The 25,426-nt window shown below is 40.2% G+C and overlaps 1 protein-coding gene across 1 annotated transcript in view; it reads left to right on the top strand.

Moving 5' to 3' along the window:
- The first annotated feature begins 4,456 nt into the window (after window positions 1–4,456).
- Window positions 4,457–25,426, top strand: part of LOC126013809 (contactin-3-like) — a 140,483-nt gene continuing 119,513 nt past the window's right edge. Inside the window, 3 exon segments of the mRNA XM_049777010.1 lie at window positions 4,457–4,587; window positions 6,706–6,832; window positions 20,306–20,481. Of these exon segments, the coding sequence (XP_049632967.1) occupies window positions 4,533–4,587; window positions 6,706–6,832; window positions 20,306–20,481 (358 nt within the window). The 5' untranslated portion in view covers window positions 4,457–4,532.

Below are 25,426 nucleotides of genomic sequence, written 5' to 3'. Positions count from 1 at the left end.
CACCCTTGCATTCCTGGGATGAAACCTACTTGGTCATAGTGTATGATCTTCTTATGATGAATTGGATCCTATTTGCCAGGATTTTGTTGAAGACCTTTGCATCTGTATTCATTAGGGATATTGGTCTGCAATTTTCTATTTGGGCAGCATCTCTGTCTGGTTTTGATATCAAGGTGATGTTGGCTTCATAAAAGCTGTTTGGGAGTGTTCCCATTTTTTCAATTTCATGGAAGAGCCTTGCTAGGATTGGTAGTAGCTCCTATTGAAAGATTTGAAAAAATTCATTAGGAAATCCACCTGGGCCTGGGCTTTTCTTTTTAGGCAGATGTTTGATTACAGTTTCAATTTCCTCAGTAGTGATAGGGGTGTTTAGATATGCTACATACTCCTTACTTAACTGTGAAGGTTATAAGTGTCCAAGAATTTTTCCATTTCCTCTAGGTTCTCATGTTTAGTAGCATAAAGTTTCTCTAAGTAGTCTCTGATTACCCTTTGGATCTCTGCAATATCTGTCATGATCTCCCCCTTTTAATTTTTTTTTTTTTTGGTTTTTGGGCCATACTCTTTTGATGCTCAGGGGTTACTCCTGGCTATGCACTCAGAAATCGCCCCTGGCTTGGGGGGACCATATGAGACGCCAGGGGATTGAACTGCTGTCCGTCCTATGCTAGTGCTTGCAAGGCAGACACCTTACCTCTAATGCCACCTTCCCGGCCCCCCCCCCCATTTTCATTTGTAATATGGGCTATCAGATTTTTCTCTCTCTCTTTGTGAGTTTTGCCAATGATCTATCAATCTTGTTTATTTTTTCAAAGAACCAACTTCTGCTTTCGTTGATCTTTCGGATTGTTTTTTGGTTTTCCACTTCATTGATTTCTGCTTTCAGCTTTGTTATTTCCTTTTGTCTCCCTATTTTTGGTTACTTTGGTTGGTCATTTTCTAATTTTTTGGGCTGCGTCATTAAGTTATTCAGGTATGCCCATTCTTCCTTCCTGATGTGTGCTTGTAGAGCTATAAATATTCCTCTCAGAATCGCTTTTGCTGTGTCCCATAGATTCTGTTAGTTTGTGTCATCATTATCATTTGTTTCCAGGAAAATTTTGATTTCCTTTTTGATTTTATCTTGGACCCACTGGTTGTTCTGTAGTAGGGTGTTTAATTTCCAATTGTTAAACTTTTTCTTCTTTGTGCCTTTGTAGTTTACATCTAATTTCAGAGCCTTGTGGTCAGCAAAGGTAGCCTGCAAGATTTCTATCCTCTTGATTTTATGGAGGTATGTTTTATGTGTCAGCCTGTAGTCTATCCTGGAGAATGACCCATGTACATTGGAGAAGAATGTGTATCCAGGTTTTGTGGGATGGAGTGTCTTATATATATCTACTAGTCCTCTTTCTTCCATTACTCTTTTCAGGGCTAGTAAGTTTTTGTTGGGTTTCAGTCTGGTTGACCTATCAAGTGTTGACAGGGCTGTGTTGAGTTCTCCCACAATTATTGTGTTATTATTGATGTCTTCTTTCAGATTTGCAATAACTGTATTACATAATTTGCTGGTCTCTCATTGGGTGCATATATGTTTAATAGTCTGATTTCTTCCTGTTGCACATATCTCTTGATTAGTACATAGTGTCCATCTTTGTCCCTTACCACTTTTCTGAGTATAAAGTTGGTATCATCAGATATTAATATGGCCACCCCAGCTTTTTTGAGGGTGTTGTTTGCTTGGATGATTTTCCTTTAGCCTTTGATTTTGAGTCTATGTTTTTTTCTGACTATTCATATGTGTTTCTTGTAGGCAGTAGATGGTTGGATCCATCATTTTGACCCATTTGCCACTCTGTGTCTTTTAATTGGTGAATTTAGTCCATTGACATTGAGGGAGATGATTATCATAGGATCTAATGTCATCTTTGTAGATACATCTGCTGCGTTTGTTGGTCTCTCTTGTCTTAAAGTAGACCTGTCAGTTTTTCCTTTAAGGCTGGTTTTTCATTTGTGAAGTTTCTGAGGTGTTGTTTATCATGAAACTATGTATTCTTCCTTCAAACCTAACGTGAGTCGGGCTGGGTGCAGTATTCTCGGTGAGGCATTCATTTCATTCAGTCTTGTCACAATATCCCACCACTGTCTTCTGGCCTTGAGAGTTTCTTGTGACATGTCTGCTATAAATCTTAAGGATGTTCCTTTGAATGTAATTTCCCGTTTTGATCTTGCTGCTTTCAGTAATCTCTCTCTCTGCGATTTGTCATTGTAACGAGGATGTGTCTTGGGGTGCTTTTCTTTGGATCTCTTTTAGCTGGTACTCTTCAGGCATGCAGGATTTGATTGCATGTAGTCTTTAACTCTGGGAGTATCTATTTGATTATGTCTTTGAAAGTTGATTCTTCCTGGAGATCTCCTACCTGGGTCTCTGGGACTCCAATGATTCTTACGTTGTTTCTGTTGAGTTTATCAAAGACTTCTATTTTCATCTGTTTACATTCCTTGAGTACTTTTTTCCATTGCTGGTTCGTTTGTCTTAAGGTTCTTTTCCAATTTCTTCTGCATCTCATCTTCCAGTACTCCGATTCTCTCCTCAGCTGTCGTTACCCTGCTGGCGACACCATCCATGGAGGTTTTCAGTTGAGCTACCATGTTTTTCAGATCTGTTATTTCAGTTTGGAGTTTTCTGATTTCTGTCTTTGTGTTTTGTTCAGATCGATCTATGCTTTCTTTAAGTTCTACAAACATCTTCCATATCGCTTTTTTAAGTTTCTTATCTGAGAGGTTAATCAGATGGTTGGAATTTTTTAGGTCGTCATTCTCTGTGCATGGTGTTTGCCTGCGAGGTTTCCCCATGGTCACACTTGTAGTGTGGTTTTTCCTGCGTGTTGTGGTGGGTTCATTGGTAAGAAAGATTGCGCAGCCGTGAAGCAAAGTGGAGCGGCTGTGCTCTTCTGTTGCCTCTAGTTGACAGTTTTTTGGGGATGCGCTCTCTAGGCCTCTGAGACCTTCAGGTATTCAAGAAACACAGACAGGCACAGCAGAAATTTCCCTTGAAGTCCTCAGAGTCTATCTAGCTTCTATTTGACCAAATCATTATTATTATAGAAGATAAGAAAGTTAAAAATTTCAGGGTCATATTCATTTGAGTCTCACTGAGTCTCACTTGTTTAATTTGGGAAGTTGTTTACTCCTTTGCCTCACTTATATAATTTATCATTTTCTACTTTTGTCCACTTTTTTATAGCAGAAAAGTTCTTTTCAGAGAAGAATACTAAGTTTCTAAATGTTTGAAGGCCTCTTTTCCGAGTCTTTCTTGCTTGTATGTTGCTGGTGGCTTCTGTCTGGCAACACCAGCTGGACTTCAATGAATTCGCTTCAGAGAGTGGGTAAAACACGGGCAGGTGTACAGTGACATATGAAATATGACGAAATGAGAGACCACACAAATGAAATATATGGGGACCCACATTCTGGCAAGGGAGTGACAATCTCCAAGCTAGGAGTATGAGAAGAATGCTCACATTTTGTTTTTTTGCAAAGTACAGAAACTTATTAGTGTACATATTTAGATCTTTTAAACAATACACATAGCTCTAGGTGATTTGTAGTCTTAGAATAGAATACAGTTCGGTAAGAAGCCGAGAGGCTAAAAGAAAGGCAAATCTTTACATTTCAAAGCAATTCCTCTCTGGCCTGGCACTAGTTGTCATACTGCTGTAAATTAAAAGATTAGCAGGAAACTAGGTTTCCTAAAACAAATTCCCTTTACCTAAGGGAACAGGTTTCTAGCTTAGGGACTAAGACTAACTTCCTAAATTCTGGTTTTGAAAGAGAAAAAAGCTTATATGAAAGTGGTACAGAATTATACCTAGTAAAATTCTATAGCCCAATGCTATTCTGGCCAAACCTTATTTGGAGTGTAAATTAGTTAGCAAGTATTCAAAGTGACTAAGGGAAGTTCCTGAAGCAAGGCAAATCCTTTCTGTCACAAACTGCTATGTGTTTAAAGACTAGGAGAGAAGAATTTGGGTTTTTGTTTTTGTTTTTGATGCTGAGTATTCCAGGAAAAGATAAATTTAATCAGAGCTATATTGCCTGTAAAAATCCTTATTTTAGGATGAGAAAGGTTTTAATATGTACACAGCAGAAGAGAGCATATATATTTATCAATTAAATATAATAAAGAAAGCAGAATGTCAGTTTCATTAACAAAACATCTCATTCAATTATCCACACTGAGAGGGAAGATTCAGTTGGCCTATTGGTAAGAGATATCAGGAATCTTCCAGCCATCCACACTTGAGGGAAATACTTCTCAGTGGCCCTGCTGGTAATATTTCCTCAGGAATTTTTAATCAGCTACCCACGCTTAGGGTATGAACCTCCTAGTGGGTCTTCCAACTGACTTCTTCTAGAAATATTAAGATTCTTATTATGTTAATGCTGTGACACTTGCTCTTATATTTTTCAGATTAACAGCTTTACATGGACACAAAACGCTGCATCCATTAGGATTGGACAAGCCTTCCTGTTGCTCTTGGCAATTAAAGATGTTGTTGCCGTGGCGACCATGGATGCTGCTTCCCCTATTTGGTTGCCTTGGAGGTAAAATCCTCTGTTTCTGCTAAGTTGAGGTCATAGCTCTCCTGGAGTCAGATGTTAACTAATTTAAAAAAAAAAGAAATAATTTTCCACTTGTAGCAAAGACAAATTCTTTTATTCCAGTAGAAATTTTTAATTCTGTCTTTTTCATAATTAAATTCTCATTCACTCCTGGGTTTTGCTGATATCCAGAGCAAAAGCAAAGAAACCTAGATAGAAACATGAAGTGAGCAATTTACCACAGTCATTCAGAGACAGAAATCACTTCCCTTCTGTTAGAGACAGCAGTAGGACAGCAGGTGACACCCAGGCTTCTCAGCTTTCTCCAATGAAGTTGTTCTTTCTCATCTTCATCTGTGTTCTGTTATTCAAAGAATTTGCAACTTTTTAAGAAAATTCACTTAATAGAATAGACTGCTGGCTTGTTTTGCTTTAGAAAGGAATTAAGAAAACACGTGAGCAGTTCTTATTAAGAATGTTGTAGTCTGTTTTAAGATTCACTGCTTGGGGCCCATAAATGGCTCAGTGATAGTGTCTGGCAAATGTGAGGCCACGAGCTCAGTCTCCAACACTAACCTTAGAGCTGAGTACAATCCCAGTGATGGCACTGCCATTTGGACACCTGGAACCCCAGCAAGCACCAAAGTGTGTGACCTTGTCAATGAGGCAAGATGCAGAAAGGGAAAGGAAGAGATGTGTCTTTACAGATTACTTGGTCTAGCCTTTACTGTTTCCTGCAAAATGAAGGAGATCATTCTCGAATGGTTAGTGTGGAAGCAGTATGCTGCTCTCTGCGAGTTGGCATAGGTGTATGGAAGAGGGGAGGACTGCAGAATCAGCTGATGGTGAAGCTGGTGCCTAGACTCTAGGTGCCAGTTCCACAGTATGGCAGATGTTAGTTTGGCATCTCTGGGTATGAGGTGCTGTGTTAGGATAGGTTCTTTTCCTGGAGTGCCCAGATGATACGAGTTCAGATCTGGGAAGGTTAGTGCCCTCTTCCCTCTTGAAGATTCTATCTCCCCCACCACACAGTTTTTTCCTGAGCCCTGGGTGTGGGAAAGGGACAAACCACCCTAACCTAGGGCCTCCCTTCAGCTCAGGTCACGTTTTGTTATAGTACAGCAGAGTTACCATTGCCTATGAGAGTGTGAGTATATGTTTTCTGCAGTGTTAGCACTGAGGTTGTGCTCCTGAAAGTGTTAGTATGGATGTATGTCTGTGAGTGTTTGTATGGGTATTTGAGTGTATGAGAGTAAAAGTGTGTTGGTGTGAGATTGTGTGTTTGAGTGTAACTGTGTGTGGTTATGTATGAGACTGTATGTCTGTGGACATGAGTGTGTGTGAGTGGATTAGTGTTTAAATGTGTATGTGCATTTGTGACTGAAAATAAGTGTGTGATTTTTAGTATTATGAGAGTGATTAAATGTGAATGTGTGTAAGTGTTGTGCATTTGTGAGAGTGTTGTGAGAATGTGTGAGTGTAAATGTGTGTCCCAGGCATTATGGGTATGTGTGAGGGTGTGCTTGTGTATCCAGGCACTGGAAAAGGTGTCCCTGAGAGTGCTTGTCCATCAAGGTGGGTGTACTGGCCACTGGCTGAGTTGTGACACCATCATCTCATCCCTGCTCAAATGCCAAGTTCAGGAGAGGAGATTTGACCATTTGTGTCCTGGGAAGTCCCCAGGTGTGGCATGGTCTCACAGCCCCCATAGGAAGCTACACAAAGTCTTGTTCCATGCTGTGCCCTTTGCAGGTGGCCATGAAACCATAATGCCCTGCAGAATGTTGGTCTCCTTTAAAAAGGTGCAGCTTCTGTGCTTCCCTTCAGGGAATCCGAGACACAACACTGTTCCACCTTTAGCTGGAATTTGCCCTGCTTTGGTTTGCCATGAAGGCTTAAGATTTTCCCGTGATTGGTATTTTGTCACTGAGTTCAGTGTATTTTATGAGCAAAAGCAAGAGCTCTGCTCCAGGAAGACAATAGCCAAGGTGAATTGTGGTTTTATGCTGAGCATGAGCTTTGCAAAGATGCTAACTCTCTCCCTGTCAGTGGCATTAGATGGGCCGCTTTGGTCTCCCTTCTTTTGGTGCTGGTTTTGACTTGTGCTTGTCTCTCTTGCAGGTGACCTGCTCTTTCAAGGGCCGGTGTTCACCCATGAGCCTGGCAACAATATGGTCCCCGTGGGCTCAGAAGACAAGACCATCACGCTGAGCTGTAAAGCCAGAGGCAGCCCTTCCCCACAATACAGGTACAGGGAACAGTGTGTACCTCACAATACTCTGTGCTTCATAGATTCATGCTGTCAGGGCTCAGTGGATGGCAGGTGCATGTGGAGACCCCCCAGAGCTGAAAAGCTGCCTAGAGTGTTATAAAAAGCAACAAAAGAAAGAGAAGAGGTGCTAGAGACCAACCTTGCCTTCCTACATTGAACACCATTAGCATAGAGCAGCTTCCACCTCTTGGATACTCTGTGATGATGCATGGAGGCAGAGGCTAAGGGATGGGGCCAAAGTGGGTTCCAGGCAGTTCTGCAGCTCCATGGAAGCTTCTCTTAGGATCATTCAGGGATGTGTGGACCCTGAGTCCCTCTTCCTGGGCTCATGCTACCTAGGAAATTAGCTTTTACCAAAGCTACTTTGTGGGGTACTTTTTTCCTGCTCCCTCAATGCCATTTTCAGTGATGTATAAAGCTGTACTTATGTGTTGTGGGGCAGACAGGAATTGTGGGTACTGTGTCTGTTCAAAACCAGTTTGGCTGCTTCTCTGTTTTCCAGTGAAATTATGACTTAAGGGAAACCTGTAGATTGCCTTTAGTAGGCAACTTCTTTTCATTGTTTGTGAAATGTGTGTGTAATTTACTACATAAATTTGGATTTGTATGTAATTCTTGATAACATACCTATTGTGGGCATGAAATTAAATATTCTATGAAAGTATTTAGAAACCCGAGCTTCAGAACAAGATACTTAGATGGTCTTCCATTTCATTGTCTGTGTTTCTAGAGTTATTAAGTGTAGAAGTACATCCAACTAAAGACACCTTTATTATTCTTGAAGAGATGGACACATTACATTGATTAGAATTTTCTGTAGGTTCATATTTTTATATCAGGAATAAGTAGCCATTCACTGAAAGCCTCGAATGGTAGAGAATAGCCAGGAGAGATAGGGAAGGCTTGTCTTCAAGTGTAGGCTCTTTCTTGGATACATATCTCATTTGCTTCTCTCTGTCTCTGCCTTTTTTTTCCAGTCTGGAGAAGCCCATGTTCTCTCTTGAACAGGTACTTCTGTTTCTTACATCTTCCTCAGGAAGTTTCAAAATTGTCTTGCTTCATTAAAATAAAGGAAGGATTTTAAACTCCATTGTCCACAATATTAATACTAACATGGTGGCATGGGAATAAGATAGATTGTTTTGAGTGATGTTTGGGAATTGATATAGATCATTTTAGATGCTTTGTATTGTTTGGGTGATATGTAATATATGGAGTTTTGTGGATTGTTTGACAGTAATAAAGATAACTTTGGGTTATATGGATTATTTGGGGGTGATGTAGATCATTGGGGTGGTATGAATTATTTGTAGCAATGTGGACATTTTTTGGGGGGTGCAAATTATTTGGAGTAATGTGGAATATTTAGTAGATTGGGTGATATGGATTGGATGATGTAGCTTGTCTCAATGGACATATGTTGACTTTGCCTATAAACCAGCTTTTCTCTGAGATGTAGTAGATTATGAATGAGCAGCATCAGACACTCTCCTGGAAGTGCTTAGCTCAGACATAGGCCTGCCAAGCAGTTACCTTTCCATTGTCTGCATGTTGCTTGAGTCAGTCCTTGCTAAAATCACAGAGACTTGGTTGCCTCTCATGCCTGTTCTCATGCCCATGTGGGAACAAACTGCATGAGAGTATATCTCTTCCTTTTCAGAAAGCCTTAGAGACCAGGTTCTCTGAGTCTCTAAGACCCTCCTGCTAGTCCCAGGACTGTGTCCTGGTGCTGCTAAACATTAGCAGATATGTTCAAGTGGTTCCTGCAGTTTTCTTTTTCACTGAAATCCTATAAAGTCAGCCATGATCAGACCCACAATTCTGTTTACAAACTGCTAGCTGGAAGGATGCACAATCATGAGGTGAGGGGTGTGATCTCCCAGGAGAAACAAGGAACAAACAGTGAGTGAGACTCCTGCTCTCTCACTGCCCTGGCATTTTTATGACTGAGGCAGTTTTTACCCCCTTGGAGTCAGGTGGCAAACAAGAGAGTCTTTGGGCTGGACTTGGGGTCTTGGAGAGATTGTAAAGGCTGTTGGGAGTTCTTAGGGGTCTTAGGAGAACTCAGGGACTATGAGGATGGCTTGGGGTTGTGAGAGGACTCAAAGGCTGTGGTAGACTTAGGGAACTATGGGGATGATTTGGAAACTTTGGGCAGAATTTAAGGACTGTAGGAGTACTTGGGTACAGTGGAGAGGAGTTGGTGACTGGGAAGACTTGGAGTCCTTGGGGAGGACTCTGGAGGACTTCAAAGACCTGTGGGGAGGATTTTAGTACTGTGAGGAAATTTGGGGACTATGGGGAAGACTTGGAGCAGTGGAGAAGACTCAGGGCCTTTTTGTCACCAGGAAGCCATATTTGTACATGAGCAGTTGTCAATATGCAGGGTTTAGCCAGGTGGGAGTATATTTCTGAATTACAGGTTAACAAAGGAGCAGGAAGTGAGGTTAAATATCCAACAGTAGTCATGGGTGTCTTATTTCTTTATAGCTCAAAAATGAACTATGTTGCTTGGGGCTGATGTCAGCAGGATTAGAAGTATCTATTTTCCCTGAGACCCAGACCAGGTTCAGTGACCTGGGATGCATTTCCCACTGCCACATAAACTTAGCCTCTGTGTAGCCCCTGTGTAGTCAAAGCAATCTTTGCGGGAAGCACCTGATCTCAGAATGGCCCCACACTTCCTACTAGCCAGACAGTTTATTTAGGCCATCTGGAGAAGCACTGGGCCCTTGTTTCATTCATTGTGTAGACCTTAGGCTCTTGCTGTCACTCTGTAGGCCAGCTCCACCAGTGCAATGTAGGGTAAGTGGCTCCTGGGGCTGTGCCTGCCACTGGAATTGGCCAGGCAGTCAAGTGTCCACAATACTCTTGAAATTTTTAGAAGAAACTATACTAACTTGCCTTTCATTTTGATCATGCTTCAAAAATCATAGATAAATGGGAAAACTATGTAATGACACTAAGAACAGAGTGAAGGAAAAGTTGTGTTTTGAGAAATTTTAAAATATAAGCAGCAATATAAGTAATTTTGTAAGTAGCTTGTGGATATAGGTAGATCAATGACAGGTGGTAATATAGATGGATGAATGGAAAGGTGGGTAGGTTGGCAGATGGCTGAGGAGGAAAATTAGGTTATCATTGGAAACTACAAGTTAAAACTAATCTAAACATACTTCCCTAGGGGAAGCTCTGATGCCCTCAAGGAGGTGAAGGCTCTTCTCTGACTTCTGGCTTCAGGAATTCTGCCCTTCACAGAGAGACAAGACACCCCAGCTGGAATGTCCCTATTGCTTCTTTCAGTACCATCTACAGCTAAAGGAACATTGCCCTGGGCCCGCAGAGCTCAAAGTAATATCACTCTGAGTAGGCGTAGAGCATGCCTGGCATAGACACATAGTGTACATGCCATCTCAGAAGGATCCAGCTCAGCTCTAGCTACAACCAATCATCTGGGTTCCCTAAGACATAGTGACTTAGCTCTCTCAGAGAATTTGTCACCCTTTATAGTGGATTTTGCTTAGTCTGTTAAACACGACTAAGACTCCAGGAAAGGCATTGTGTGTGGGGTCCAGCCACCATAGAAATAATAAAGTACATGGAATCTATTATACTGAGTGAAGTAAGTAAGAAGCAAAGAGATAGACACAGAATAGTATTAGTCATCTATGGGTTTTAAGAAAAATAAAAGACTTTTTTATAATAATTTTCAGAGACAATAGAGTTGAGGGCTGGAAGATAGGAGCTCAAGATAGGAAGCATACCCCAGAGAGTAGTGAGTGCAGTAAGAGAAATAACTACACTAACAACTAACATAACAATGTGAATGAATGAGTAAAGTTGAAAGCCTGTTTCAAATACAGGTGGGGGGAGTAGGGAGGTGGGAGATTTGGGGCATTGGTTAGGGGAAGGATGCACTGGTGAAGGGGGCTGTTCTTTATATGACTGAAACCCAACTACAACCATGTTTGTAATCAAATTATATAAATAAAGATGTAAAAAAAAAGAAATAATAAAGTTGTGTGATACAATAAGTTTAGTTTGCTAGTTGTTTGTAATCTTGTATTCACCAAGAGTAAGAAAGAAAGATTTGTGATATAAAGCATTAACAAATCTCCATTACAAAACAAAACAAAACACTGCCTCACACTTTGACTTTGTCTTCAGCAATTAAAACCTAACTAGTGATTTGGGGATGAATATGCAGATTTAGGCACCCTTTCTTTAAGGATGGCAATTACTCTCATCAATTCAGTCAACATATATTAACAAATACTGCATCTAGCCACACATGCATTTGCTTATTAAACTGAAAGCCACACCTGGAATCACAAATTGCTCCAGTGATTAAATTCCTAATTTTCCTGTCAACCCCCAAATCATGCATTGCCTAATGATAGGTTTAGTGGGGATGACACCTCATCAACTGCAGCTCTGAAAGGTGCACATATTAGTCTGTTATTTTTATTTGAGGCTGAAGACTAATGAGTGACTCCTGTTCTTTCCTCTCTTCATGTTGAAGATCAGGGTGAGAGTGTGGGAACCCCAAGAAAGTTTTGATAGGCTGAGAGGTGAGTCCTCTCCTGGGACTATCTGGGATTTTCTTTGGCCATTAGGTGTAGTGAACTTTTTTTTTTTTGTTTGTTTTTGTTTTGGGGCCACACCCAGTGACACTCAGGAGTTACTCTTGGCTGTGCACCTAGAAATCGCTCCTGGCTTTGGGACGCTGGGGATCAAACCAGGTCCATCCTAGATTGGCCGCGTGCAAGGCAAAAGCACTACTGCTGTGCTATTGCTCCGGTCCCTAGGTGTAGTGAAATTCTGCTTGTGGATTCAAGCCTCCTCAAGACCAAGGTGCTTGCCACCCCCAGGACTATGGCCATCTATGTCCTCAGGCATTCAAACATCAGGTAAATGGTATGTGAACTCCAACTGGAGGCATACAGCAGAGACACAGATGGGCTGAACATTGTGTGGGAGACAGGAATGGACTAAGCCATGTAAGAGATACATAAGTGGGCTGAGCCACATGAGGAATACATAGGTGGGCTGAGCTGTATGAGAGAGACACGGATGGACTGAGCCACATGGGGGAGATTTGGTTGTACTGTGCCACATGAAGGAAATGCAGATGGACTGAGCCAAGGGAGAAAGATGAAGATAGACTGAACCATGTGAGGGAGATGCAGATGGGCTTCAAACAGCAGACTGAGCCTACAATGGTACCTCTCCTGTGGTCCTGCTCTCAATGGGGTCTATTTGTTATTCAGATGTGGCTACAAGCAAGCCTCACTGTGGACAACTCTAACCATTGCTTTGTGTAGGACACAAAGATCCAGCCTCTTGTTCACTTAAAGACACCCCACTTCCTACTGGAGAGCCCCATCTTCCAGTCTGAGGCAGATCAATCTCAGGGCACAGCTGCACCTACAGAGCCCTTAAAGGACTATGCCTAAGGCTGCATTTGTGTAGATCTACTCTCATTGCTCTTTTTCCTTGAATGCTTCCACATTGTTGGTGCCTCCTGTTCACTGCAGGAGTCTAGGGACACTCACAGTAGCAAGTGACCTACAGACCTGCTGGACCAGGGCAGGTCCCAAGCTTGCTGCTGTGGGCCCATGATACAGGAACTCATGGGTGTCACTCCTGGAAATGTGGGGGTTTCTGGGATATACCTAGAGTTACTCAGTGGCTATATGGTGCTAAGGATAGAAACCATGCATTCCTGGCAATAGAGCCCTTCTAGGATGGAGTCCTGCCCGTTTTTCTCCAGGCACAGATGATAACAACGAAAGAACACCTGCACTCACCTTCACATGCCAGGTACATATGCATAGCTCAGCTCAACAGAGTGTGATAAAGAAGGAGTGGGTATGTGTGAGTATGTGAGGATATATTCACATATAGTTATGTGTGAATAAGTACATGTGAATGTGAGTGCACATATGTGTGCGTTCACACATATAAACATGGGTGTGTATATAAGTGCACATGTGACTGCACACATGTGAGTGTATGAGCATGTAGATGAGTATGTCTCCATATGTATGTCCACATACAAGCATGCACAAGTGTGCACATTCATGTAATTTCACATGCATGCATGTATAAGCACACACATGACTTGCCTATATGTGTGTACATTTGAGAATATGTATGAATTATTGTGAAGTTATGTGCATGTGTATATATATGAATTCATGTTATAGTATGCGATCATGTTTTAGTGTACATGCATATGAGACCATGTGTATGAATGTGCATATAAGGGTGCATGCACCAATGTTCATGTATGCCTGCATATGTGTGTATTGTGCCTGCACATGTGTATACATGTTTGATGACTGTGTGTATAATAGTGCATATGTGTTTGCATGTTTATGAGTACACATGTGTGAATGTGCATGTGGGTAGGATGTATGAGTGCATGATGCATATTTGAACATTAGGTGTGCATTATATGCATGAAAGTATGCATGTACATATAAACACGTACATTTGAATGAGCTTACTGCATGCATGTGTTCAAGTGTGTATGGATACATATATGTATACAGGTAATTGTGCATGTGTGTACATTATACATGTTTCATATATGTGTGAGCATGGTTTTGTGCTCATAAGAGTATGCGAGTGTGTGTATGGCTGTGCCTCTACTATAAACAGCTCTGGTGGGAATTCAAGCAGCTTCTGCCTCTCCCACTGCCCATGACTCCTCCAAAGTCTGTGAGCTCAGGAGCCTCCTCTAAAGAGCAGTTCATGGGGTATAGGTTCTGCCTGAGTTTTAGCCTCTTCTTACAGGGTTAATCACTCATACAGTGAACATTTTCTGGAGGTACTGGAAGGTGGGTTAAATGCTAGTTCTTTATTTTCACTTCTTACAAGGACCACCTTAGTAGTTCTCATGGAGCCTCATGCTTGCAATGTCTACTCAACGCTGATGGTCTAAGCCAGGATCAAGGTAGGACTTGGGGTCTTACACTGGTTAGAGATGCTCTTCCTGGGCTCCATGTCCTGACATGAATACTGTTTTAAAAATTATTTTATTTTATATACATTTTTTTTGCTGCTTGCCAGCTCTGAATTTGCTGAGTCTCCTTCAATTCCTTCATTGAGTCTGGGCTACCGCAGACAGACAGATGGACAGAAAGTGTTGCCCATTGGATCTGCATTGCTGCAGATAAACACAAATGGACAGACTACCTGAACAAACTCTTTGCTCATATCTGCAGTAGAAATGCTGCTCCTAGCCCCTGGAGATGCTTCTATAGGTAGAATTTTATTGGGTATCTTTCTACTGGAAATTTGCCCAATTGCTGCTGTGTGCAGCAATTTTCTCCTTCCACAAGCTTTTACCTATTTTTTTAAATTTTATTTTATTGAAACCATTATGATCTACAAAGTTCTTCATAGTCGAATTTTAGATATACAGTAAATCAGGGCCATTTCCAGTGTTGGCGTCCCTCCATCAGTGATCCCAGAGTGCATCCTATACCACCATATTTTGTCCCCCTGGTCTGTCAGTGTAACAGGCCCATTTAAGTTTAGATTGTTAAAGTTTAGGTCTCTTGATTCTACTGTTGTTGACTTTGGTTTGGATATTTAGCATTGCCATTTTATCACCACTGAGTCCACTTTCCCCCTGGTCCCATCCTCTTTCTTTCCTTTCTTCTAAGTTTTATAGAAAAATGTAGAAACATGAGGTAAAACAAAGTAATCCATGTCCTAAGGTTCTATGAAAAAGTGGGAGCCCCTATTTAAAATATATAAAAGAAAAATTAAAAAAAAAGAGTAAACAAAAAAGGGGGATGCGTGGCATTTTTCGTTTTTTTGTTGTTTTGTTTCGTTTTTACATAGGCATAGCAAAAGTTGGATAAAATAGAAAGGAAAAACCTGGGTCCGGTGAGGTGGCGCTAGAGGCAAGGTGTCTGCCTTGCAAGCGCTAGCCAAGCATCCCCCAGCGTCCCATATGGTCCCCCCAAGCCAGGGGCAATTTCTGAGCCTTTAGCCAGGAGTAACCCCTGAACATTAAATGGGTGTGGCCCGAAAAACCATAAAAAAAAAAAAAAGAAAGGAAAAACCTTTAGCCTAAAAACAAAGACCCTATCCATAAAAGCATCCTGCCATAAGACCAAATACTGGTTCTGGGCATATTAAGTATAAAAGAATGCAACTGTCTTTTTGGTATTGACTTTGTAGATGGTCACTTTGCTGTATTTGTTAATTATTTCCAGGTGCTTTTTTGGTGGACTCTTAGGGTCTTCGATGTATATCACCATGTCATCTGCAAATAGAGATTGTTTGACTTTCTCTTTTCCAATTTGGAATACTTTGGTTTCTTACATTTGATTGCTATTGCTAGGTATTAGGGAGGATTCCCATCTTTTAGATATTCTGGAAGAGTCTAAGGATAAATGGCAGTAACTATTTTCTGAATGTTGAATCAAATTCACCTGCAAACCCATCTGATCCTGGACTTTATTCTTGGAGAGTTTCTTTCTTTCTTTCTTTCTTTCTTTCTTTCTTTCTTTCTTTCTTTCTTTCTTTCTTTCTTTCTTTCTTTCTTTCTTCTTTCTTTCTTTCTTTCTTTCTTTCTTTCTTTCTTTCTTTCCTTTCTTTCTTTCTTCTTTCTTTCTTTCTTTCTTTCTTTCTTTCTTTCTTTCTTTCTTTATTTCTTTCTTCTTTCTTTCTTTCTTTCTTTCTTTCTTTCTTTCTTTCCTTTCTTTCTTTCTTTCTTTTCTTTCTTTCCTTTCTTTCTTTCTTTCTTTCTTTCTTTCTTTCCTTTCTTTCTTTCTTTCTTTCTTTCTTTCTTTCTTTCTTTCTTTCTTTCTTTCTTCTTTCTTTCTTTCTTTCTTTCTTTCTTTCTTTCTTTCTTTCTTTCTTTCTTTCTTTCTTTCTTTCTCTCTCTCTTTCTTTCTTTCTTTCTTTCTTTCTTTCTTTCTTTCTTTCTTTCTTTCTTTCTTTCTTTCTTTCTTTCTTTCTTTCTTTCTTTCTTTCTTCTTTCTTTCTTCTTCTCTTCTTTCTTTCTTTCTTTCCTTCCTTCCTTTCCTTCCTTTCATCTTCCTTCCTTTCTTTCTTTCTTTCTTTCTTTCTTTCTTCTTTCTTTCTTTCTTTCTTTCTTTCTCTTTCTTTCTTTCTTTCTTTCTTCTCTCTCTTCCTTTCTTCTTTCTCTTCTTTCTTTCTTTCTTTCTTTCTTTCTTTCTTTCTTTCTTTCCTTTCTTTCTTTCTTTCTTTCTTTCTTTCTTTTTTCTTTCTTTTCTTTCTTTCTTTCTTTCTTTCTTTTCTTTCTTTCTTTCTTTCTTTCTTTCTTTCTTTCTTTCTTTCTTTCTTTCTTTCTTTCTTTCTTTCTTTCTTTCTTTCTTTCTTTCTTTCTTTCTTTCCTTTCTTTCTTTCTTCTTTCTTTCTTTCTTTCTTTCTTTCTTTCTTTCTTTCTTTCTTTCTTTCTTTCTTTCTTTCTTTCTTTCTTTCTTTCTTTCTTTCTTTCTTTCTTTCTCTCTCTCTCTCTTTCTTTCTTTCTTTCTTTCTTTCTTTCTTTCTTTCTTTCTTTCTTTCTTTCTTTCTTTCTTTCTTTCTTTCTTTCTTTCTTTCTTTCTTTTTTAATAATATCTTTAAGCACCATTACCATTGTGCAAACTACATGCACATGCAACTACAAAACGTGCAAACATGTTTTGTGGTTGGGTTTTAGTCATATCAATTTCCTTACTTGTGATTGGCCTTCTTAGGCCTTCCTCCTCATTATGTATTGGGAGACTATATATTTTCAGAAATATGTCCATTTCTTCTAGATTCTCTAGCTTTACTAAGTACATTTGTTCATAGAAATCTCTCATTATGCCTTGGATTTTTTTTGGGTTTTGTTGTAATCTCTTCCTTTTCATTTCTGATTCTATTTATTTGAGTATTTTTTTCTTTTTTTACCTTGTGATTCTTGACAGTGGTTTATCTATCTTGTTTATTCTTTCAAAAAACCAGCTCCTGGTCTCATTAATTATTTGTATTGTTTTTTATTTCTATATTGTTGATTCTGCTCCGGTTTTTATTATTTATTTTCTTCTGCTTGTGTTTGCGTTCTTTTGCTGTTGGTTTTCTAGATATTTAAGGTATGCTTTTAGGTTGTTGATTTTGTCTTTTTTCTTCTTTTCTAATGTAGGCCTGTACTACTATGTTTCCTCTTGTGTCCCATAGCAATTTGTTTCTTAATTATCATTGGTTTCAATAAATCTCTTCATTTCTTCCTTCATTTCCTCTTTGAACCAGCTGTTGTTGGGCAGCATGTTGTTTAGTTTCCAAGCATTAGACTTTCTTCAGATCTTCTTTTTATAGTCGCTCTTGATTTCTGTGGCATACTTGGTATAATTCTTATATTTGTGACTTTATGTAAGTTAGGCTTGTGTCCTAAAATGTGGTCTATCCTAGAGAAAGTTCCATGTGCACTTGAGAAGAATGTGTATTTAGTATTTTGAGTATGAAAGGCCCTGTATAGATCCATTAGTCCTAGTTCTAGTTTTCATTTAGGATTCTTATGTCTTTGTTAGTGTTCTGCCTAGTGGATCTGTCTAGTGGTGATAATGGTGTGCTGAAATCTCCCATTATTATCATGTTTCCATTCATATGCTTTTCTAAGTTTTTGAGCAAAAGCCTTACATATTGTCTACTCTATATTTGGTACAACAATGTTGATCAGAGTTAGTACTTCTTATTCTGATCAATAAGTAGTGTCCATCTTTGTCTCTAAGTACTTCCTTGAGGTTGAATGCAATTTGGTCTAATATGAGTATTACTTTGCTCCCAGTGGCTTGTATAATTTTCTTTCCTTTTAATTGTGAGCTGTGTCTATCCTGAATTTTAAGTGTGTTTCCTGCAAGCTACAGATAGACAGGTTTTCTTACCTGATCCAACCCATTACTCTGTGCCTTTTGATAGGAGACTTTAGTACATTTACATTTAAGAAAATTAAAGACAGAAAGGACTGTTGTGCCATTATGTTTTGAAGGATTGTTGTTATAATTGGGAATTTGGTTTATGTAAAGTTCATTTAGGTTCAGTTTGGTTAGCACAAATATTGCAAGGTTGTTTTTTGTTTGTTTGTTTGTTTGTTTGTTTTTGTCCAGGAATGTTTTTAATTCTCCCAACCATGTACATGAATTTTTTTAGTAGTTTGAATACGTCATTTTACTATTTTCTTGCCTGGATTATTTCAAAAGGATGATCTGGTTTGATTCTTGTGTTTTTTTCTTTATACTTGAGATTTTTCTTCTCCTTTATTGCTTTAAAGCAGGGGTCCTCAAACTTTTTAAACAGGGGGCCAGTTCACTGTCCCTCAGACCATTGGAGGGTCTGACTATAGTAAAAACAAAACTTATGAACGAATTCTTATGCACACTGCATATACCTTATTTTGCAATAAAGAAACAAAACAGATACAAATACAATATGTGGCCCGTGGGCCATAGTTTGAGGGCCACTGCTTTAAAGAGTCCATCTTTCTCTTTGTTTTTTTTGTTGTTTGTTTGTTTGTTTGTTTGTTTTTGTTTTTGCCATTTTGGATTACTAAATGTCTTGGTATTGTTCTTTTAAGGTCAATTTTGTTTGGCATTCTTTTTGCCTCTTGGATTTGTAAAGAAGCTCTTTCCAAAGGGTGGAAATGTTCTCTAATATTATCTCCCTCACTACTTGTTCTTCCCTTTTTCTTTCCCTTTTGGTATTCCTATAATTTGGAGATTATTTCTTTTGTCATTTTTCTTTTTTTGTTTTTGTTTTTTTTTTGTTTGTTTGTTTTTGGGTCACACCTAGCAGCGCTCAGGGATTACTCCTGGCTCTATGCTCAGAAATCGCTCCTGGCAGGCTTGGGGGACCATATGGGATGCCAGGATATGAACCACCAATCTTTGCATGCAAGGCAAATGCCTCACCTCCATGCTATCTCTCTGGCCCCTTTTTGTCATTTTTCATTAAGTACCTTACATTTCTCTTAATGTTTTGTCTCTCATTGTTTTGACTTCTTTGTCACAGCTGGCTGCAATTTGCTTCATGTTTCTTTATGCGATTCTCCATCTGTGTAATAATACTATTGTGGCTTGCTAAGACAATTTTTAGTTCCTTCAGTTTCATTTGTATGCATTTTCTGATCTTCTGAAATAGTTCTTCTTTGAGTTATTTTAATTGTTCATCTATAGATTCTTTTTGTTTGTTTTGGGGTCACACCCGGGAGCGCTCAGGGGTTACTCCTGGCTCTATACTCAGAAATTGCTCCTGGCACGCTTGGGGACCATATGGTATGCCTGGATTTGAACCACCATCCTTTTACATGCAAACACCTTACCTACATGCTATATCTCTGGCTCCATCTATAGATTTCTTAATTTCTCAGGCTAGTGACTCCTTGATTTCTATTGCTAAAACATTAAGTTTTGATTTTAGGTCCTCATCTATAAGGCTCAGGTGTTTTGGTGGAATTGGAAATTTGCCAGGATTTCTCTTTATATCCCCAACTGTAGGTGTCTTCCATAGTTTCACCACTGATCTTTTCATTTAGTGGTTTGGAATGCTGGAGTATCATAGTGCTTAAGAAAGTGATCTATTGAATTGTTCGTATAAAAGGTGGCTAGAGGTATATCTTTGTAGGGGTTATTGTTTTTAAACAAGCAAGGCTATCTAAGTATGATAAAAATATTGCAAAGTAGTTCATTGGTTTGTTCAGCTGGGTTTTGAGCTATATATTTTCTAAGAGAAAGAAGTGCTAGATGCATACTGCCAGGAAACATATGATATAAATTGAAATGTCTTTGCTAGAGCAACCACATGGTTAATAAAAAGGAGGGTTGATGGGAAGGACTGGAGGTTCCCTGTTCCTACCCAGACATAGACCTGATTGGTTACAGGAGGCAGTTGATCAGGACTGGCACTAAAACCCAATTTCAGGAAAGAGACTGAGGGAAGGCCCTACAGACAGCCCCTTTTGTGTTGCCTTTTCTTTTAGCTTCCCATTAACACAAAGGTGTCTGAGCTTCACACTTTATGTGGTGCATGCAGCTTTTAGCACCTGGTTTGTCTGAAAGGCCTATGGTGGATTAGTGAACTTGACACTGTGTCTAAGGGACAGGCCATCATGAGTTTGTGGAATGAAATGGAATGGAGGAATAGACCTGCCAGTTTGGGGGTGCCCTGGACATGTGCTCTACTCCCTGTTATGGGACAGACATGGGTCAAAAGGTGATGGGAAATTCTGTCCAAGGCTGCCTCCCTGCTGTGCAGCCCATTTGATTGCCTCTGAAAACTGTGTAATTTCTTTCCTGTCTCCATCCTCAACGGGTGTGGCAGGTTCTGGAGTCTGCCAAGGACAGAAAAGGTGCGAAGTACAGGTGAGAGCCAGCTGTCCTCTGCAGGAAATGAGATGTAAGTAAGAGCCAATAGTGGATCCACACTCACCTGTTCCTGTGCTTACAGATGGCAACTGAATGGCACTGATGTGGACCTTAGCCAGAAACACCGCTACCAACTGCTTGGAGGAAATCTCATCATTATCGGCCCCAACCACCACCGGGATACAGGCAGCTACCAGTGCTTTGCAACCAACTCACTGGGGACAGTAGCTAGCAGAGAGGCCAGACTGCAGTTTGCCTGTAAGTTTCTTTTTTTTGCAGTAGAAAACCCACATCTGTGAATTGATTCCTACCTGGAGTGAGTGCCTTGGACTTGGGATCTGTTCACAGTGGTAATAGTCCTGGCATGAGCCAAGGGCCAGCATGAGGTTTTATTTCCAGTGCCTGGAAGAGAATGAGATTATCTGTATGTATTCTGGTCAGGGATTTGCTTCAAGAATAAAAACATTAAGGGTCAGAGTTATAGTACAGAGTGCAAGACACTTGTTTTGCATGCCACTGATTCTGTTTCCATCTCTTAGTTCCCAAAGTATCCCTGAGCTCTGCCAACACTGGTCCCTAAACATAGAGCCAAGTGTAAGAACTGAGCACTATAGGTATTGCCTCCAAACCAAAACAATCAAAAATTAATGAAAACACTGAATATTAGAGTGAAGTAACAGCAGGCGTAGAAGTAACTCAGGCATAGAAACAGAAACAAATGTTCTATCGAGAAAAAGAACCTCCCCAAAGAGAGAAACTTAGCACAAGACTTTACTTAAATTTGATTCCTTTTGTGGTACTTATTGGGAAACTATGTTTCTCATGTAGGCTAGACCTGTTAGAAAGTTCCTATTGTCCAGAACCCTGGGGAGCTGAGGCTTTGGCACTTAGAGATGATGGTGGGACTCTCACTGCACTCCTGCTGTGAGGCTTCTACAGCTATAATCAGAGCCCTGGTGCCTGGGCATATATTTGTGTGTGAAGATGCATGCATGGGTGTGAATATTTCCTGAGTCCTACAACACTTTCCTCATGGCTCTAGGTCTGGTCTCTCCTGACCACCACCTCCTGCTGCTCCTGGGATCACAGTATGGACATAACTCCAGTCATGCAGGAGTTGGGGCTAAGTATAAATGCCCAGGCTTTGGTGATTCAGGAGAAAATGCCCACTGGTCTTGGGTTTTCCAAAGCAGTGGGTCATTGCCTGGTGGATGAAGCTTATAATGGGCATCATCAGGAACCCCAGTACCCTACATGAGGAAGTAAACAGACTGGAGGAGTAAACTGTGGGTAGGAGACTGTATAGATGTGATTGGACTAGAGAGGTGGGTAGATTAGCAGAGTGAAAGAGGTGAACAGACTGTGGGGAGGTGAGCAGACTGAAGGGAAGGAGAGCAGGTATAGAGTACCAGTGCATACTGTGAGGAAGTGAAAGAAACTATGAGGAGTTGAGAAAACTGGAAGAAGGGAAACAGACTGCAAAGGTGAGAAACTATGAGGAGGTGAGAAAACTGGAAGAAGGGAAACACTACAAAGGTGATCAGACTAGTTGGAGACATGGCAGTGAGGAACTGAGACTCTGGGGAGGTGAGCAAATTGGAGAGAAGGTGAAACTGTCGTAGGATGACCAGAGGTGAGATGAGAATACTGTGAGGGAATTGAGCAAACTGGAGGGGAGGTGTAGTACACTGCCACTCTTCAAAAGAAGTGGTAACCTCACCCCAGTGGCCTCTGAGGCTCTGGGATAAAGAGCAGCACAGAATTTAGGGAAACAACCACTTCAGTGTGTTCTAAATGCACCATGAGGCTCAATGGTTGATAGTTCCTTTGTAAGTTGTGTCTCATGGAGCACTGAAGATTCTGCTGTGATGTGTTTCATATTCAGAAAGCTGCTGTTCAGGGCACTGACTTTCTTTTTAAGGAAATTGTTCCTGAGGAGAAGGATTGGGATCACAAGAGACGACAGGTCTTACCTGTCATGGTTGGAATTTGGGTTCAGTAGTACATGACAAGGTATCCAGATTGAAGTCTTAGGTATGGGGTAGGACTGTGATATTTGAAAATATGGAGGTCAGCTAAATTATGAGGAAGAAGGGAGTACAGAGAGAAAGGTAATAGGAAGAGGCTTCATTGATTGCTGTGATAAACATGGTTTTAGCAGATACTCTATATCTACTGAAAGGATATCTGAATATGAGACCTAGCTTTGGGAGTTATCTAAAGGAAAATGTTGTGAGATATGTGGTATCCCAGGGGTTCAGGATGATTTTCTTTGAGCTGTCTACAGTCTATAGCCAATATTTTGGTTGTCATTGCCCTACGGGATAAAAAAACGTGGGCTACTGGGTTATACAGGGTGGCTCTTAGTGGTGCTCTCTCAGGTGTTCTAGAATATGACAAAGTGGAAGGCTCAGAATACAGACCAGTAAAGAAAGGCTACGTCTCAACACACATTATTATATGGGCCCTTGCACATATAAAGTTAAGTCAAGTAACAAGTGTTTCCTTAGTAAGAAAATATTACTGAATTGACTACTTATAAATGCTTTCACACTGAAATCTTCTCACAGCTTATATCACAGATTAATAATTTAAATATCCAATAATATGATGCAAATGAGATGTAAAATAATTTAAGCGTGGAGTTAGCATTTCACCAGAGTTCCAGGTTATTGGAGAGTAAATATGTCTAGTCTAAGAAACAGGCACTTATTCTTATTGACTAATTTAACATTCTCAGAATTAGGTATTCAGAATATAACTTGATTTAAATCTATAGAAATCATACAGTAGCACATATTATTAACAAAATCATAAATAGCATATTAATTCTAATAATGTCAATAGATCAGACTGCCAAATTAGGGACTTGAAGTTAATCTAAATCACCAAGATCTGGGTTCTCCAAGGAGTAGCTGCTTGAGCCTTTTAATGGCTGTCTACAAACAGGTCCATTAAACATTTACAATCAGAATATTTGGCATTCTATTCAGTACTTGGCTTTAATGCATTAAAATTGGTCATCAACCTGTGAGTTTAATTTTATTATAGAACTTTATAAAATAAAATATAGCATTTAATAATGCCTGATTAATATCTGTCTTTAGAAGATTGTAGAATATTGATTGGTAGAAGTTTCATAACTTTAATGATTACTGGCCCTTAGAATTATAGTGCTCAATTTTTATAATATACCAAGTGTATATAAAAGGCCTGGCAAGTAGAGTTTATTTTATCTAAAGAGTGTATACTCACCGTTTTGTTATTTTAACAGGAACAGGAACATTTTAGATTCTTAGAGGAATGAAGAGCTCATGTTTACAACTAAGCCCCTGTGAAATTTTTCATTCAGCTGTTGGCTTCCTTGTTGAAGAAACACTCACTTCTCTGACATCCCCAGTGTCATTTACACTTGAGTTTGTCCTCAAAACTGGCTGGACAGTTGTTCCTAGACATAGCCTGTGCTATATTCCAGCAGCTTTTCTCACTGAGTTCAGAGTGTCATTCTGTTTGCATCACTCAATGACCTCTAAACCTCTAGTGCTGAGCTTCCTCTGGATGACGCTGGCCGCCAGCTCTAAGGAAGCAGGACTGTTTCTTTCAGTATGAATATAAATGTCGTGGTCAGTGCTGACCCTCCTGCAGTCTCTCTGAGAATCTGGCAAAGTGGACGAAGACCCCAGAGCCCAGTGAAGTACCAGACCTAGTCTCGAGACTCGAGAGCATTCAGCCCACCCATGTCAGCACATGGGTCGGCTGTCACACATAGCCACAGATGTGAGAGGAGAACCACACTGATCGCTCTGCAACCTCTTCTCTGTCTTGGAGGTTCCTGGGTGGTGAATGTGGCTACCTCTCAGAGTCCTAGATGTGAGGTTGCACTTTGAGGGTGGTGAAGACTGAGGGAAGGATCTTGTGCCCACATTGGAATTCTGTGTTCTGACTTATCCAGTCAGTCCAACCTACTCACTCAGCACTGAACTGAGCTTAGGGGTACTTAGCAGTAGGAGTTTGTAGGAGTAACACGTGGAGGGTGTTTCACAGTTTATGATGCTGAGCTCCTTGTGTGCTCCAGAACAGAGCTGGTGTATCTGCACATCTTAAACTCTCAGTGACTTGTATAGTGAAAATGTTCCACATCCCCAGTACAGTTCTTATGGTTGCACAGCACATGACAAGTGTGACCTACAGAGTGGCTGAGACAAGCAACTTTGCTGTCTACAGGCTGCTTATTCAGAAGTTGGTATCATTGACTCTAGCCATGTCATGTTCATTTATCAGTGAAGGGCTACAGAGGATAGATTAGAAATGATTAATCTACTCAGTGAAGTGATGTGTAGCTACATACTTGATTGTACTCTTCTGAGGAATATGTATTTCACTTCTACATTTAGAATTTTAAGGCCCCCTTCTTCTTAAGAGATGGTTCCATGAACATGCTTAAGTGCTGGGAAAATGCGGTGGCTCAGTGCATACCAGTCTCCATTATCCTTCTGAGTATACCAGAGTCATTATTGCCAAATGATAAATGCCCAAATTGAAGAGACTTCTGTCACATGGGCTCCTATTCAAGAAAGTATTCAGAGTGTCAGATGGTTTCTGCCCAGCTGATTTCATTGCCAGAACATTGTGATGTTTTTCAGGCTTCATGTCTTTGCTATTTGACCTTATTTGCTATTTCACTATGTCAGCCTAATGCTATGGCTTTGTGTCTCACCTGTGTGCACTGCCTTGTCCATTATCCCCTGAAGGAGACCCTTCTCCCACCCATTGTTCTACCCTCATGCCCTCCCCACCACGTACTCTTTATCTGCTTCCAGAAGCTCAGGTGACACTGCCTTGTTCACAGCTCCTATTTCTTTTCCTCCTGCTCTGTGCACCCCCTGAAGCATCTCACAGATCTCATCTGGGTTGGGCATCATTATTTGAACCAACACTTTCCCAGAGAAAAATTGCAGGTGGTAGGAATGGTTTTGAACCTCTTCACTAACTAGTACAGATCACAACCACTGGAGTTTTACTTCTTACCTGTTAGGGTGGCTCTTTTCCTAAGGGCACAGACTACAGGTATAGCTAAAGAAGTGGAGAGAAGCAATCTCTTTATCCACATTTCTCATGGCTGGGAACCTAAGTGGGTGCAGATACAGGGTGAATCCTCTCAAAGTTAAAAGTTGAAATTCTTGTAATCTAAAACTCTCCATTC

This window comes from Suncus etruscus, chromosome 7, assembly GCF_024139225.1.
Source record: "Suncus etruscus isolate mSunEtr1 chromosome 7, mSunEtr1.pri.cur, whole genome shotgun sequence".
In the NCBI taxonomy this organism is placed as follows: Eukaryota; Metazoa; Chordata; class Mammalia; order Eulipotyphla; family Soricidae; genus Suncus; species Suncus etruscus.
Note: the sequence above shows the minus strand (reverse complement) of the source record. Positions and strands in the feature narration are given on the sequence as shown.